General features: G+C 35.6%; 1 protein-coding gene across 5 annotated transcripts in view; it reads left to right on the top strand.

Annotated features, from left to right (window-relative positions):
• Positions 1 to 18,628, top strand: part of PHF14 (PHD finger protein 14) — a 161,019-nt gene that overhangs the window by 75,527 nt on the left and 66,864 nt on the right. The window contains exon 17 of one of the 5 annotated variants that reach the window (XM_041418249.1): positions 13,879 to 15,152. The exons of the other annotated variants lie outside the window; for them this stretch is intronic. Coding sequence (XP_041274183.1) covers positions 13,879 to 13,897 — 19 coding nt within the window. The 3' untranslated portion in view covers positions 13,898 to 15,152. Of the gene's footprint in view, positions 1 to 13,878; positions 15,153 to 18,628 lie in introns of those variants that run through there. 5 annotated transcript variants of the gene reach the window in all.

Below are 18,628 nucleotides of genomic sequence, written 5' to 3'. Positions count from 1 at the left end.
TAACCATTTATATGCTGTGTTGCAGCATCAGTTTTGACTTGCCACTATTAGTGTCAGGTGAGCATCTGTGCAATCAGTTTTCTGAATTAAATAACTCTTCACAGAATGACAGTGTAAATTTATGGACTATTTGAGAAGGAAATCTTAATATGCAAAAGAATAATGTTTACTGTTCCACATGGGTTTTCTACCATTTTCGTTACTGCTGCCCAATACTTCTACAAGTCTTTTGATCTATTGTTAGTTAATCTGTGTGGGGTTTTGATAGTAGGTGACCTGCAGTTTGGGTGCAAAACTTCATTTACACTATTCAGAATTAATTTTGTGTTGAAACAGTGTGGGTGTGGTGCGGTTTGTGTGTTTTGGGGTTTTTTGCTCTACCAGAGAAGCTCATATGTGAAAAGCAGCTAGAAGTACAGTGAGCTTAAGGATGTTGAGTCACTTTTCTCAGCATTGACCAGAGTTGTTCTTCACGTTATTAATATGCCATCTAATACCATTATATGGTATTAATTACATTAATGGCAATAATTTCATTAATAAATCAATGCAGCACAGTTGCATACAATTTTTTGCTAGTTTGGGTATAAATCAGGAATTTTACATATAGTAGTATTCCCTGAGAGGCTGCAGATAATCTACATTTATTTGGGATGTTATTTTTGTTTTTAGCTAAATTGTGCTTCAGGCTGGGGTATTGCGAAGCTTCTTACTGGAGAACATACTTTTAAACAGTTAAAAAACAAAACAAAAAAAACAGTAAAAAAACTCATTTAGTCATAAAGTTTCTTCAGTGTTAGAATATATTTGGTAAACATTGTTTTTCTGGCAGTGTAAATAACAAGAGAAATCCAGTTTTAATATTGAAATTTATTTTGAAATAGCTGAAATAATGTGCATGTAATAGCATCTAAATAGATAATTAGAGAAATGTGACATTAATATCAATCTTCTTATAAAATGTCTGTTTTTTGGGAAAAGAAATAGAATTATAGGCTTTATTTCCTGTACTTCAGCATGATTTTGATGTCCACTAGATTTGGTCTACTTGTCTTACCATAGTTCCCTGCTAGTGTGGTTATTGAAGTTACAGATCGAATAATCTAGACTAACATCTATTACTAGAGTAATATCTTTTCTGTATGCAAAATTTAGGATTTGGTAAAATAGAGTTATATATTTTTCATTTATTTTTCTGCCTTGTTATTAGTTTTATTCATTTCTTTTATATAATTTTAATTTTTTGTGGGTTTTTTTTTCCATTAGTTTTAATTTCTTTCACCTGTGCCATATACAAGATTGGATTCAGATTTTGCTTTGCTTTCAATTAGTGAAACTGAATCTCCTTTACAACAGCTGAGACTATTACTATTACTTACACTTTGTGTCATTCCTTAGCATTCTCATCTCAGTGAAATTAAATTTTTGCATCTAATTTGCTTCAAGCCATTTAAAATGCCAGAGACAAGATTCTGTATTAAGTTGGGAATTCAGTATCACTGAATATTCCAGGTAGTACTTCATTACCTCATAGCAATCTCATTCTTCCTGAGATTTTTTCCTAAATATTTACCCTTAAATAGATTTTTTAAATTCTTGTCATTTGAATAAATGCTTTTTGTCTTGTGGAAATGAGAAACAAGCAGTTTAAGAATTTTACCATGCTGTCTTGAGTAATGTTATAAGGTCACAGATAAATATTTAAGCCTATCACAGATTTCATCTTGAAAAAGGCCTAAAAATCACTTAGTTCTGAGAAGAAAGGATGTGGAAAGGATATGCAAGTAAAAAAATTAAAGCTTATGTTTCTTTCAAGAATGTGAAAAAGCTCTTAGTGAAGACTAATATGTTTTTCTTTTGCATATCACTGCTCGTAACAATGCAAAGGTCAAGCGTAAATTAATGTGCAGTGCTTTGATTAACTAGCTGAGTTCATCCCATTCCCTCCTGCTCCTTTCCTTACACAATTGTCAGTTAAAGTACATCAGTGTTACTGAACTGCACATGCACTTACTGCTGGAACAGGAACACTAAATCCTTCTGATGCTGACTTGGACAGATCCCTTGGACATCTGACGTGATATTGTATTAGGGAACTGGTCAGTAAAGTGTAAACTGACATTGGAATATGGTGTAGTAACTGACTTTTACCATTGCACATAAACAGAGTAATTATTCTAAATCATAGCATCACTTTCAGATGGATAACCACTAAAATCACTGCACTGTGGTTTCCTGAAAATGCCACAATCCTTCAACTGCCAAATTAAGCCCAGGGAGAACAACCATTGGTAGTGCCTGCACAGTTATGTAGAAGGATGAGCCCTGAACCAAATGAAAAGATGTTCTGGAAGAACAGTAACCTTTCCCATGATGTGCACATTTTCCATTACATTTCTGACACAAAATGCTGTGAAATGATTTAATGTTGACATTTTGTTTTGCTGACTTTTTCCTTTCTTATTAAAAAGAAACAAAAGTTAGGTTAAGAAAGCAGTGGGAGGGTGGCCAAGCCTTTGAATTCTAATACAGAAATCCCTGCTTTAAAGTCAGAACCAAAAGCCCTCTAAATATACATTGTTTCTGACATTAGATTGTACAGATTTGGGGAGAAAAGAAATACACTTATATCCAGCATCAATATTGAACACCTTGATCTGTAAGGTTAATTTATGTTGCTGCTTTGCAGTAATTACATACCAAGTATGCTAATTCAGTAAAGTATCCTTTCTAATTAACAGTCACAGAAATCTTACACATCAGCTATATAACACAGCACATGCAGTACACTTATTTCTGCTTGTCATTTCTGATGTATATTGCTGGAAGTGATTGTGGAAGGGAGCAAACCATGAGCAGACATGATACAATGAAGGGTCAACACTTGTCACTTGGAAAAGGATAAAATTTTATTGAGTGAGGAAACAGAAAGCTGCTCTCCATTCATGCTGTACAGGAGCTTGTCTGCATCTAAAGTAATACGTGTAAGAATACTTGGACAGAAGAATTACTTGTCTAAAGTGTGGTGCATGCATTCTTTGGCATCTTTCTATTTCATGTTTCAGAGCTGATGAAAAGCCTTGCTTGTTTCTAGCACAGTATACAATTTTATCTTTGAAAAACACAGCTTTTGCTTTTGTTTTCTTAAGGATGTGTGAAGTTTTCTTGGCACCTCATTTATTTTATCCTTCTCCCATCCAATTTCAATGTATTGGATGATGGTTCTTGTCATTGAAAGTTATTCTGTTTCCATGAGGGGGCATCTAAATATGAATAAAATATTTTACTTTGCGGACACTGAAAATAAACATTGAATTTTGTATATACAGTAACTTACTTGAAAGAAAATGCATATGTTGGAATATATTTTCTGTCACATTATTTAATCATTGACCAAAAAGATATGCTGGCTTTGACAAATTCAAAATAGTCTTAACTTCTGGGAAGAGAGCCTCAGTTTATTGTAATTTAAATACTTGTAACTAAAAGTAAAACTAGCAACTAGCTCTCTCCTTTTCCTGAAAACCAATGTGTACATTTGGATTTTAAAAGTAGTGTTTGTCTTGGAAAAACAGCATAGTATCTGGTAGCACTTCAGGACTTTATAAAAGCTTCAGCATCCTACATATGCTAAACCAGTTTTGAGGAGTTTGTTTTTCAGAGGAAGCTGAAATGGTAGTGATAGCCAAAGGTGAAAATGGTACCAACACTTAAAAGTTGAAGAATCGCTCAGTTTTAGCATTAGAAGTAAAAACAAATATAATTCAGTGATAGTAGTGGACTGATAGTTAAATTATTAAATTCTAAAAAATATTGTTGTAATAAAGACTAAAATAATTGCAAAAATCCTAATGGCAGTAAGCTAAACAATAGAATTTGTTGGCATTTATTTGACCATAATATGTAAACAATAATTTCAGAGCTGTTTCTTACAAAGGACTATTAAAAATGAAATAGATGTTATGAAATTGTTCTGGCAGCCTCTAGCTGTTTGCTAACAATTTAATACAGCAATAAAAGCTAGCAGTAGCAGCACCAAAATTGCATAGCAGAAACTTGATTATAATTTGGTAAGAAAATATTGTATGGATTAAAGTGCTCACTTCAGTGTAAACTGTGGCCAGAGTTTATCCTTGGGTTTAAAAATCTCATAAATTTGAATAGCTTTTTAAAGTGTTCTTGTTAGTAAAAGTCAGAGACAAATTATGCCTTGTGCTGATGTTGCTGCCTAGGGAAATAGAGGAGAGGAGTTAAATCTTTTATTCTATAAGTATGCCTGTATTAAGCCTTTCCAGGATTCAAAATGGAAGTCTCATTGGACCATGAGGGATGGACTTCTTAGTTAGATATTCCCATTTTTGTTCAGTGTTCCACGTGCATAAAACATAACAGCTAATGGGTGGGGTTCATGCCTGCATTTTTGCATCTAACTGAAAGCGTGCTCATTAGCACAACCAAGTGTGAGACGTGACCCAGACTTGTGGTTTATGCCTGGAGAAAGGCAAATGAAAGAAACAAAAAATTTCATCACTAAACTCTGTCTTTATGAAATTATGAGGTCCATTGTAATTGTGAATTTGATTCTCATTTCCTTTGTAGGGCTATTTCTGAGGGAGCAGAATCTATATGCATTTCTGAATTGCTTGTCCTTTAACTTGTATAGAAACTGACTACACAAGGCAGTTTGTGGAAGAATTTTCTGGAACTGAAGCGTGCTTTATAAGTGCTTATTGAACTTGATACTAAGTAGATGGAGTAGAATATTGCATATTGCATCTGCTGGTTTAATTGGCAGGAATCTGTGCAAGTCCATGTAAATTTTCATTTGAGAACCTCAACTGGTCTTGAGACATTTAGGATATTTAAATTATATTTCTATTTAAATGATTTGTATTTCTTAAAGTCTTTTGAGAAAAAGGGGAAAACATAGAAATGTTGCCCAAGACAGAGCTTCTGGGAAACTGAGAAAAGGAAATAAGACAAAAGAAGGGCTAAGTAGGCAGAGAGTAAATGAGTAATGAATAGAGGAGAAAAAAGTTTCCAAATTTTGTAAACCTTGAAGTAGTGAACAAAGATCTGAAATTTCCCATGAAAGCTAAAAGAGATCTAGTCTAGACCCTGCTGTGGACAGCTTCCTGGCAGTGCATATTATGTGCTAACATTTCATGATGCAGGAATTGAGAAAAGGAAAAGTTAATTTACTTGAGAATGGTACAAAATGGGACAAAAAAGATCAGCCTTGAAAAAATAGTTGGTTTTTATGCATTTTCAGAAGGAATAACAAACAGGATTCAGGAACAACATAAGAAATAGTGACAAGGATAAGCTTATTTGTTGAGATGTTTATTTCAGTATTGAAGACCATTTCTTAATATATGACAGGAGGAGAAAGGAAGTTTTAGATTTTTTTCCCTTGGTGAAGCTTGTAACTGCTACAGTGTCTGTGAGTTTGGGAAGGGATGTTTAAAAAATCACTTGAGGAAAAAGTACTTAAAATGTCCTCTTTTGAAAGAAAATGTAATATCGATTAAGAAATTAAGGTTGCTTGAGTAAAATTAGTAGTGGCAGCTTTAGTAGTTTTATTGAGTGATGAGAACAGTAATATTTATTTGACGTTTCTGTACATTTCGGAGAGAATGTGCAACTACGGATATGTAAAAACTGCAAAAGCAGCAGTTTAATGTCTGAAAATGCAAAGCAGATGAAAAGAGGAAAAATAAAAGTGCTACTTTGTCATAGTAAAAATTGTTTAAATTTACATAAAAACAGCCTGTCTGCTAGTGTCTACTGACAGTTCTTTTAATAACACTTGCTGTGAAAAAGAGATAAGAAAACCAGTGGGCTTTTAAAACTCTAGTGGTAATCTTAGTTTTTCACATTAAAGAACAATAAGTAAACTGCAGGACTTTAATTTTTTTTTAAATTTGAAAGATTTTCTAAATGATTTCTGCTTTTATTAAAAACAGTCACAGAATGCTTGAGATTGGAACAGACCTCTGGAGGTGGTCTAGTCCCAGCCCCCTAAATCAAAACAAGTCAGATATCAGGTTACTCAGGGCAGTGTCGGGTTGGGTTTTGAGTATCTCCAAGGATGGAGTCTCTGCAACCTCTCTGCAACCTCTCTGCAACCTCTCTGCATCCTCTCTGCTCTTCTGAACAACAGCTTGTTCTGTTGCTTGTTCCTCTCAGAGTGAAAAAAAAAAATTATTCTTATATTTAACAATCTCCTTTATTTCAGTTTTTGCCTGTTGCCTCTTGTCCTTTCAATGGGCACCACTAAGAAGTCTGGCTGTCTTTCCTTCCCCTTACAGGTATTTACACACTGAGAAGATTCTTGCTGAGCCTTCTCTTCTCCAGACTAAATAATTTCCAGCCTTAGCCTTTTCTTGTATGATAGTTACTCCAGCCAGTCATCTTCATAGTCCCTTTGTTGGACTTACTACAGTAACTCCATTATGTTTTTTGTACTGGGGACCCCAGAACTAGATGCAGTGTTCTTGGTGTGGTTGCACCAGTGCTGAGTCAAAAGAAGAAGTATATTTATTGTTCTTAAATGTAAACCATTAAAACATTTTTTCTATGGTATATAACAGGTGAAATTTACTTTGTTAGAAAAGAAACATCTTCCTGTAGTCAAATAGCAAGCATTCAAAACACTACTGAAGAACGAGAAAGTAATTTTGCTTATTAAATGTATGTCTTGGGAAAGCCATGTCATAGCTGTAGTTTGTAGTTGTAGTTTAAAAACTGAATTCATTGAGCAATATTCTGGAGAATCATCAATGCTAATGCTTACAGTTCTCCACTGAAGTTACATCTTTGTGTGCGGTTCCACTATGTAGGTTCAGATAAGACATCCACAGTTCCACTCCCTTCCTCTGCTCTCTTTGAAAAGTCCATTTTTAAAATGCACTTCTAAATTCACTACATTAGAATATCACTGTAACAATAGCTTTCAGGGGTCACGTGTCAAATTGCATTAAAAGAACTGTATCACCTAACCTGGCAGCAGACTGAGACACCTAAAAACTCACAAAACTCAATGGGCTCTTTGCAAATTCTGCCAACCCCAGAAAACCATAAATAATGCCACAACTAAAACTCCACGCTTAGCTAAAAAGGAGTTAGAAGTGTGAGGAGGAAAAATGTGGTGGTGTTGCACTAGAAGGATAGGATCCCTCATGGGGCATGGAGAACATGAGGGCAGGAGGATTCTCAGCTTTTAAGTTATCCTTTGCATCCCTTGTCGTGGGTTTTGCAGTACTCCACAAAGTAGGGTAGTGGGTGCAGTTTTTACACACACTAAGAGTTAAGATTTCCAGTCTCTTAATCCCGAGCAAAACTGGGAATCCAAGAGTTGGCTTTCTGTGGAGTGATGGAAGAGTAAACAGCAAGGTTTTGAATTCTCCTAGTTCCTTGGAGACCTGATTTGAACAGTTTCTGCCATTGATTTCTAATCTACACCGAAACTATTGTGGCCTCTTTTTTGCACCATAGGTAGAAGCTTATATCTCTGTATAGGCATTTTTATACAGTATATAGATTATTAGTTAAGCTGTTGGTCTACTTACTATGGAAAACTCAGAAGGTTTTAGCTTAAAATACTTTTATATTGAAAACTTTAAAATACTTTTATTTTGAAACTTTGTGTAATATTATATGTATTTAATTCTGTTTAAGTTGAATAAAAACTAAATTCTTATTGTCTCATTCCTATTATAAAAATACCTTAATTTTTCATTCAAAGTTTCACAGTGTGACAAGATGCCTCAAAAAAATTTCCATGCTTCCTTCGTTTTTGTATTTAAATTTGTATAAAGTGTATCTATGGGTGGATAATTTTTTTTTTTTTGTTATGAAGATTGATAAAACACTGAAATTAAGCAGCACAGTATTTTCAGTATATGTTAGTTTTAATTTTGCTATTTTATGAGACATATGCACCATTGTCGTTGTTTATACAAATGGCTAAACAGGCAAAAGAATTCATTCTGTCTTGGCCGCCAGACTGCTGGCAAAAACAGTGCTGCAGCTTCTGTTGGTCATTATATTTGGGATTTTCTGAGTCTTTGTCAACAAGGGAAAAAAATCTGGAATTAATTAGGGAAGTCATTGGTGAATAAGTTAAAAATGTTTGCTTTTTTTTTTTTTCAGAAGCACTTTTTTCTGAAAGCTTGGTTCTTTTAGAATGTTAGCTTCTATTCATTTATTTCAAATTCATACTATGATTTCTGTTTCTGAATTAAGGAAATCTAACCACTCAATTCCATCAAGAATGATGGATTATGTGTATTCTATACAGTATTCTATACGATGACTATGTTATGAGATACTGACTCACAGACCGCAAAAGGAGAAATGGGGAAATGATCAAGGAAAATGTCTGTGACTGGAACTTAGCAAAGTTCCACTCTCTGGAATTTTTTAGCTAGCATTGATACAGATGAAAGTTAGCTACACTGGGCAGTGGTAATAATTGTGGTACCAGACCCCATTTTCAGTTTCTTATTTTAAAACTTGGAAAAACTTGGAAAACTTTAATCGCTTGGACTCAGAATTCTTCATGTCTCCTGTGTATCTTTTAGGCTGGATGTTTTCAGGCAAAATTTTTAAGGTGAGGTTTGAGTAAATGTCCTGTCTGCCCAGATGTCCCTCACCCCATACCTTTAAGAAGAAAAACGAATTCAGGTCTTTGATCAGTAAATTGAATTTTGGCAAAGGCCTCCCTTCTTTCCCAAGGACAGAGGAGAAATTTATTCATGTCAGTTTGATGAAATCTGAGAAAAGGGAAGCTTTGAAGGATGTAGTGAGAGAAATAGTTTCCTCATAACTGTCAGAGTCATGCTATGGCAGGTTTTAGATCATTGGTCGTTGTGCTTAGAGTGCGCTGTGGACTATTTGAGTGTACTTATCCCTACGTTTGGGGTTGCTACAAGACTTGCAGGGAACAGAAATGTGGATTGAGAAGAAAGATGTTTAGGACAGTATCAATGACTAGTAACGCACTACATGAGATGAGTAAAATGGGGCAGTGAGTGTGGTGGAGAGGTGTGTGACTCGCCTTCTTTTGGGTCATCTTTTGTCATTGATAGAGAGATTGAGCAGGATGTGCAGAACTCAAGAATCCAGAGCAGGCACTTGTGGTGAGGAGCATTTTGCTAGGCTAAGCTTCAGTATGAGTATCTCACCCAGTGCTCATGTCTGATTTATCTTTGCTGGTGAGGCCATCTTTGGTAAGGTAAAGATATTTCAGCCTTTGCTGCTCCTTGGACCAGGCTGATCCTTGTCTAGCTGAATTGCCATCCTCAGATTCTCCACTGTGTTCTCAGAGGGTTTAATGTTCATGGAGTTTTCTTGTTTTGTTTTGTTTTTTTTCTTGAGTCCCTACTCTGTTCCATTTCATATCAACAGACATAGTGAAATTTTTTACTCATCTACCAGAGTTTAGCAATTGCATTATACACTTGTTTCTTCAGTAAAGCTAAGCCAAAATCTTGCAGATGTGCTGTATGAAACAGGGCCTTGGGTTACAGACAGACAAACCTTAGAGCTGTGGTTGTCTGGTACAGCCCAGTACGGAGATCATGGTGGGACTAGGACTGGAGAAGGACCTGAATTTGGATGGTAAATGTAAAAAAAAATAGAATTTAAATAGTGTGCAGAGGCAGCAAAATCCAGACTTTTCAAGCATCACAACTTGAGCAAAGTTGGACTGATTGGAGAAATACAATGAAACAAGAAAACCATGTGGATAACAGTCAGAGGAGGAAGGATACTGAAACTGTTTAAAGAACCAGGGAGGGATAGTTGTGGATAGGAGTCCTGTGTGAAAATGAGAAGTTTGCTATGATCAAGGCAAGTCAGTGGCACTGAAATGGGGAATGGGGACCTGGAAAATTGCATCTTAGAAAATTTTCACTTCTTCATCGTTAAAGGTAGAAGAAGATGTTTATTATGATTGCAAAATTATAATCAAAACATTTACAAAAGTAGCAAAGAGGTATTTATTAAAAAAGAAAAAAGTATGAATGGTAAGCATTGATGAAAAAACAATGCTAAAGCATAATTAGCATTACTTAGATAGTTACAGTTCCAATGTATTTATTTTGTGTACTTTAAAACTCTTTATTCTAAATGCAGAAAAATGTTGTATACAACTTAATTAACTAATCTGCAACCCTTCATTAAGAAGGGGTTTTTTTCTGAAGTTCCAAGTTTTATTAGATATTTTCCTTGATGTTACATGCTGTTGTTCATTTATCTTGACCTATGAATTAAAAATAAAGTGTCTGAGTAGTTTGGAATATTTTCATTTTTTCTGTTTTCCTCTGCTCTCCAAAAGTGAGTAGGAAAGATTTCAGAAATTAGTAACTTATAGTCACACATTCAAGCACTTCGTAGTATTCTGAAATCAAGTTCTGCAGCTTCTTTGTTTCTGTAATTTTTGCCTTTTGTCTGCCTGTCATTCTCATGATGGGTTGATAGAGTCACATCCTGTGTTATTTTCTTCTAGAGAGGAAAAAATAGTGAAAAGGAATAGGGGGAAACAAGGGCCTTTCAGAATGACTGTGACCACTAATAAGATAAAAGGCTAAATCTACTCTGTAGATCCAAAGTCATGCAGAACGATAAATAATATTCTTTTATTTCACATTTTTCTCCCAAAGTTTTGAAGATAGAAATTGATATAGATGCATTGTTTGAAATGCATTTAAGCCTGGTTTTAATTGCCTTTAAAAGTTGTTTCATTTCTGCCTGGACTAAAGATCTGACATTTTTTAGAGCAAACTAGTGTTACTGATCTGACTGAAAGTGCCCAACAGCAGCAATAACAAAAGTTTAGGAAAATGGTAAAATTAAATATCAAGTGGAATAATTTGATTCACCTTACGCCCAGCATGGTACAGGGTGAGACATTTCTTCTTCCTACTGGTTTCATTTGGTTTAGGTTTGTTTCATATAGATTTTACTGCTAAGACATATTATAATAAGAATATGTATGTCCAAACAAATTATTATTTTCCTATCTACAAAGATAGTTTTATCCCTTGATTCAGTTGAAACAAACTTCATGCTTTATGTAGATTAGGTTATTGGTGGACTTGCTGAAAGTAATATTCAAGAATACAGTTGTGTATGTGGTGATGGCATTGCAAAAAATCTGCATAATCTTTTACCTGACTTTCATTTTTTATCATGATGAAATAATTGTCTTAAGGGTCCTTTTTTATATTATTTGAAGTAAGCATGCTACAAATCATGTTATTTGATTTCACTGAACTTTTTAGTTCCTTTGGAAGTGATTTATTTAATACTTAGCACTGAGTTTCACAAACAGAACATCTTACTGGTACACCGTTTCCAAACTTCTGGCATGGTGTTAAAAGCTATTGATTAATAGATTTTTATATGTAATGCAATTTATCCTTGTTGTTGATTTTAATATATATGTATTATGTCTGAATTTTATTTGCATGCATTCAGCCACGGTATAGACAAACTGTGTTATAACTAATGTTGTTCTAAGTATATTGTTGAAATAGTCCTTTTCAGGAGTGCTGTAGAGTGCTTTTAGTATATAGCTTGATTATGATATAATACAAATGCATCCATTGTTTATACCTATTGGTTAACTTCTGGCTTCTTTAAAAAAAAAAAAAAACAAAACTAATACTAAATTTTGCATGCTTAAGGACTAGTTTGAAAGAAAATTATAATTCCTTTTTTTGTGCATTTCAGAAATAGTCCATTTCCACTTAGAGACTTGTTATCTTTATAGGAAGTTTTAATATTGAAGACTGAAAATTAACTATGAAATTATAATGGAATATATTAAATGTTTGCTTTGTAAGTTAAGCTTTTCTACATCTGTCAATCAACTTGAGAAACTTTATGGCCATTAAAAAAAAGTCCAGTGTTAAGGTGCTTATTTTAAAATACAGGCATTTGTATGAACTTTTCAAGTGAATACATTGCACTTTCTCTACTTTTGTTTTCTTACTCTTTGTTTGTAAACACATCTGTGGAATTTTTCTTTAGGCCGCTTTATGTATAAAGCTTTTATTGTGGAGCTGTAAATATAAATGAATAATACTAGTTTTCTGTGGGGTTTTTGGCTTTTTGTTTGGTTGGTTTTTTTGCTTTGTTTTTGCTTTGGTTGGTTGTTTGGGTTTTTTGGATGGCTATCAAAATGCTTTAGATATGCTTCCACGTAAAAAAACGTTATGTGTATAACCTCTTCTGGCTTTCATTTGGTGAAATGTTTATAGTGTCTAGGTTTCAGTAGAATATGAAATCACTTGTCAGTCTTAAGAAAAAGGCCTTCAGTATGACTAATACCATTGAATTTTAAGATGGCATCAAGGACACAATATTTTAATATTTGTGCGCAAGACTGATTATAAATCAGTTTCTGACGCCTCCTATAGTGCACTATTGTCTTACATACAGTCAGATACTGCCTGTAAGAGGGCTGGGAAGGACATTTCTTATCCCTTATAGCTGACAGAAATCCACTACATGTCCACCCACTGGGCGTCACAGGATCTTATTCAGCATCATGGCTTCCCATCCTGACCACAGGAACTGGCAATACTTTCTACTACTGGAAATGAAAGCTTATAGAATATCAAGAACAAGCTATCATAGCTTCTTATTTGTTTGTTCCCACAGAGCTGAGGCAGTGAGCCCAGGTACCCCTGAGCGCACTGCAGAATTCCTGTACTGCAAAGGCATCTGCTGATGTCCCCTTTGAACTTCCTGAGCTGCAGGTTGTGGCTGTGAGCCCTAGTGGTGAGAGCCCTCCCTCTCTCAACTAAGGAGAGTTCAGTAGCACTGTGCACCCCAAAATCAAAGAATCACAGAATGTGCTTAGTTGGAAGGATCATCAATCTCTCAAGGATCATCAATCCAATGATCTAATCCCAGCCCTTCACAGGACCATCCCCAAGAATCACACCAGGGGCCTGAGAGCATTCTCTACACTTTTTGAACTCTGCCAGGTTTGGTGCTGTGACCACTTCCCTGGGGAGCTGTGCCAGTGCCCAACCAGCCTCTGGGTGAAGAATGTTATAATATGTAACTTAAACCTCCCCTGACACAAGCCCAGGCCATTCCCTTGGGTCCTGTCACTGGTCACCAGAGAGAAGGGATCAGTGCCTTCCTTCCCCTCCTCTTCCCTCACAGGAAGTTGTAACTGCAATGAAGTCTCCCCTGAGTCTCCTCTTCTCCAGGCTGAAGTGACCAAGTCACTTCAGCCCCTCCTCATGCTGCTTCCCCTTAAGGCCCTTCACCGTCTTTATTGACTTCCTTTGGACACCTTGTAATAGCTTAATGTCTTACAAATTGTGGCACCCAAAACTGCCCCCAGCACTGAAGGTGAACGCAGAGCAGATCGGGACAATTCCGTCCTTGCCTGGCTGGCAGTGCTGTGCCTGATACACCAGTTCTCTCCTCTCTGGTTCCCTGGGGTACTTTGTTACTGGACAGCATCTAGAGCTCAAGCTATTGCTTTCTGTGATTTGACTCCAGCTGGCTTTCAACTTATTCAGCCTGCATTGTTTTTAACTTGATAAGGAAGATGCTGTACCAGACTGATAGAAAAGCCTTATACTGGACATCTTTTGGTGTGTTGCAACCATTGCTCTTCCATCTTTCACAAAGCATGTTATTCATAATTTCAAATATGAGCAACCCCTCTCCCCTTATTAAACTGAGTGCTCTCAGTTACTTTCATGTATTTAACAATGGTCAATCTTTCACAGTACAGGACAAGGCTGACCAACCCATTATTTCCTAGGTACTGCTTACTATCATTTTTTTATTGTGCATGTCTCACCTCTTTAAGATGGGCTTGTCTTTGCATTTTTCATTTTTCAGAGTCCTGCCTTGGCTGTAATGGTGTTTCTTAGATCTTCCACTGGAGTCTGACAGAGATAACAAACATCAATTTCAGAAACAGAGAATAATTCCTGTGGACTGGAATGCATCCAAATGGACTAGACCCTTACTTGCTGCTTTCCTGCTGTTGGCTGTCCTTCTCTATCCTATGTCACACTAGTAGGCATGGAGATCTGAGGCCAAGTTTTCACCGTGCTTGCTGATGCATTGAGCTCAAAGGCATCACATACATAGCCCCTTCTGCTTTATTTCTCTGAGCTCTGAGTAAATTTTCTTTTAAAAATGCCCTTTCACTGGGCAGCCTTCCTTTTTATGACAGCTTCCTGCAAGAGTCACCCTAGCAGTGCCCTTGACAAGCCAACACTTCCTCTTCCAAAACCATGATTTGTGGTTCCTTATAGAGAAGTGGTAAATTCTTCTGTAATTTTAATCCATAGCAGTGGTAAGAGATTGTAGTTTGTTTGAGTACACCTCATTTTTTTTCTAGTCTCAATGACTAGAGATTGTACACCTCCCTTTGTTTTCTAGTCTCAATGTTCCAATAAGCCATAAAGTATCACTAGTGCCATTAATATTTTCAGTCTAATTTATAAATAAAACTGGATTGTAATTGATTTCTTAAGCATAACAGCAAGTGCATCACAGGTTTTGACCTAGACTATGATATACAGCAGCTTGATGAAGAGGTTCCCTGTGATGCTGTAGAGACTTTTGAATGTCTCACAGTAGAACTGTTACAGTTTTAAGGGAGTGGGAGTTTTGAGAAGAAAAAAATCCTTATAAATATCTTGAAGAATGATTTGCTTTGAAAGGAGGAAAAAAATGCCCATCGCCTAGCTTTGAATCTCTGTTTTATATTTGTGCTTGGTAGAGCAGCAGAGCAAGAAACCAGAATTCCTACTTCGGCTTGTTTTGTAGCATTCGTAATAGTTCGTAATCTAAGCATTCTAAATGCTTAGATTTTAACATATTGAAGTCACACAGACGGTTCTTAATGCTTCACAGATATCAATAAATTATTGATAACTGATGGCTAACTTAAAGGTATAGGCCTGTATTTTCACTGAAAACAGTATGAAAACTGTGCAGTCCAGTGACTTTGGTGTTGACTGTCCAGTCTACTGTGAAACAGTGAAGTGAAATTTAGATTTTTCTGACAGAATTCATCCATACCCACTGATAAATTACTTAATCTAATTTTCTGTAAAAATAAACAAAAGAATTATAATAGTATTATATAATAATAACAATGAAGACTTTAATTTATATACTGAAATGGGAAAAAATATTCTTTACACCATTTCTTTTATTTTAAAGGACTGTATTCAGGTTTTTTATTTCAAATGAATATTGTAATCTAATTTATTTATAAGGCTCTGCTAGTTAAAATGTTTCTCAAAGTACTTTATATTATTTTTATAAATAATAAAGTTCTGCATTTGAAGGAAGTTTAGATTTTTATTTCCAATAAAATATTTGATCTGTATGATTAATGGTATGCTGGTATATTTATGCAGTACTTAAGAAAGGGAACACGCTTCTCACATTAACAGAAACAGTTACAGTGAGTGACAGTACTCATAATACAAAGCTGTGTAGCATATAAAATCTACATACCTTTATTGACTTTATGCTTTTGAGTGTACTGATAGATGAAGTCATAATTACTTACCGTTTTTGGAGCACATAATTTTACAGAGAAGATACTCTGTATCAATTATTGTCAACAGAACTGAAGCCCTGGAATCAGGCAAGCAGAGTGACTGGTACTGAGGGTCAGTCGTGTTTTCTCTGAAAGTGTTTCTGCAGGCATGTCTGGTGTGCATTCAGAATGGCCTGAATGTTGCTGCTGCTGTAGACACCTGAAAGCTCTTAAACTCTGGAGGTATATAGATTAGGCAAAAAAGTGAAACTGAGCAGAACTATCATCTCCTGTGGCACAAGAAGTTGGGAAGGCAGTGGAGGACTGAAGGTAGCTGATCTTTAACTCCGTTTTCATTGCTCATTAAATTATCAGAGGAAAGCTCACATTTATGTCTAATTTAGCAAGTCATATGTTTTGTTAGTCAAGCATGTTTTGTTTGCACAGACAGCATAAGACTAAAGCTGGGTGAATAAAGGGCAACTTAGCAACTATATGGATTTCCCCCCCCTAGGTTTTATGTAGTTTAAAATTAACTTAAATTGTGAGGTTCCTAATGGTACACTTACTTTCTGTTAAAACTGTGGAAAACTGTACTTAATTTCCGATATAACGTAGCCACTTATTAATTATTATGCTTATTGCGTACCAAGCAGGTTTTTTTTTCCTTTGAATGTAAGTGCTTGACTGAAAATAAGTACAGTCTAATACAGTGTAGATTACATGGTATTGTGCAGTTGGGATTGAGAATTAGTTTGTACTGCCATATGCTCTTGTGTTATAAAAAACCTAACTCAATTTTCAGTTCATAATAATAATGATGATAAACATAGTGCCCTATGATCTGTTTTCCTACTTACATAATACATATGCTGGCAGTCAGATGACTCAGTTGAATTCATGAGTTGGCATTCAGTTGAATGTATTTTTTTTTTGCAGTGAGTACAGAGATTAAACTCAAAAATGGGCTCCTCATGCTCATTCAAAATAATAGCAGGAGGAAGGAAGAGTTTCTCTTTAAGTGGAAAGGGATAGTCACTCCTTGCAGTTTAAGCACTGAATCAGATAGAGACAGCTGCAGAGGCAAGATATGCATTGCAAAAACAGATCAATTGGAATCAGTCCCATCCAAACGAAATTACATCACTCAATAACCTTCCTTTCAAGCCATTGAAGTCCTCTGGCCCAAATTTCTCTTGTCAAGTCACTGAGTTTTGCCAATGATTAAAGCATCTTGAAATTGCTTTGATAACATCAGGGACCTTGTTGTGACAAGGTCTGTAAATGCAGTCATTTGAAAGAGAAAGCTGGGTTTCATGTAGGGTATTGAGCGTATTGACTGTGTATTTTTCATGGGTTCTCAGAAGCTTGTATTCACAAAGACAGTACAGAATGAAGGAAAATGACATATCCTATACAAAAGATTAAATAAAATATTGGTATCATATATGTGAAATGGTTTCAGTTTTCCTCTGAAGTAGTTTGAAAATGTGTCCTTGTTTTGAAGTGGGCATAGAAGTACTTGGAGAACAGAATTCTGTCAATTAAGACAGTCAACATGCATATGCAGTGACCAGTGCTAAATGTTGTTATTTATGTTACCATGTGACTAAGTTACTAAGACAAAGTGGGGCTCTTCTGTTCCATTGGTATCTCAGATGCTGTGGTCTTTTGTCCTGCAGATAACTTTTTTACAGGCTACTCAGTGTGTATATTAGCAGATAAAAATCTGTAACTGTTCAGGAAACATTTATAATATTTATAACTTGATCAATACTGAGAAAATTGAAATAATTAGTAATGTCTAGAATCATTGCTCTTCATTGTTTTCAGGGTCTGATTTGGGGTTTTTTCCCCTTTGAAGAGCTCAGTCATCCACTTGCTGGGTGCAGATGAATTTCTGAGATGAGGTAGCCTGAATTTTAAAAATGCATATTACTTACCTTCACCTCATGAAAGTTATTTGCAAATACTCCACATTCCTCTTTAGTCTTAGCAGACTTAACCTGGTGGGAGAGTCCTAATTTTTCAGAGTTGCTAAGGTACACTGAAGCAGCTTCTTGCTTTCAGACCCTTGAATATCAACTAATTTTACACTGTGGTTGAAAATGTATTTTTACTTGTGCCCAGTTAGCCACCAGAAACGTTGCCCTTACAACAGCTGTTGAACCTGATGAAGGCAAGTATTAAAATGGCTAAAAAAGAACCAGGATTAAAACTGCTGACATAAACATTATGTTTGTCTGTGATTTGCAATTTTCTGTGTCTGTTGCACAAATGAAGAGTAAAAAGTATTGAAATAACTTGTGGGGTTTTTTGTCCTGTAGTCTTTTGAAAAGGAAATCTACATATGGATCTTAAACACCTGCCCTTTACATAATATTTACTTTAGTGAGGAAACAGATGAACAGATGACAGCCATGTGGTTAGGGAGGAGAGAGGTTGGTGTGTTTCTTCCTCTTCATACCAAAATTTGAAGGAAAGTGCTTTGATAATTATTTTTTGTCCTGGATTGAAGGAGAGCTGGGAGACAACAACTCTTCTAAAGGACCAAATATGCAATTGAGAACCTTCCTGTTCAAAGCATCTATTGTGGCATTATCTGTGATGCTTTTTTCTTTCTTAATATTTGTTGCATCTACTGGTAAGAGAGGAAGGCTGTTCAGTTTTGCTCGCCATCCTTATTTCAGATTTTTGTGCTTACTAAATCCTTTTCTTAAGTGAGGCTTAGTAGTAGTAAATACAAGTTCAAGTAGTAAATACAAGTTCAGCTATTGCAGACAACTCTGGGTACTTCAGTCAGTAGAAATTTGGATGGATGTACAGGAATGGGAGCAGTTCTTTGGTTGAGGAAGGGCTGGCAGATGGTGTGTAGGGATGGAAGGAGCGCAGAAGGAGAGACTAGAGCAGGAGCAATGTCATCAGTGTGAGTGGTCTCAGGGCAGTAGTCAGCTATCAGATGAGTTTGCTGTCATATTACAATAATACAATTAGCTACAATAATTACAAGCTATTGTATTTATATATGAATATTCCTTTGTCTTTTACTAATATTTCACTTGCTAGAACAACAAAAAAAAAATCTTT

The sequence above is a fragment of the Onychostruthus taczanowskii genome, unplaced genomic scaffold (assembly GCF_017590055.1).
Source record: "Onychostruthus taczanowskii isolate IOZ18803 unplaced genomic scaffold, ASM1759005v1 scaffold59, whole genome shotgun sequence".
Lineage (NCBI taxonomy): Eukaryota > Metazoa > Chordata > Aves > Passeriformes > Passeridae > Onychostruthus > Onychostruthus taczanowskii.
This window is presented reverse-complemented; position numbering and strand designations above follow the sequence as displayed.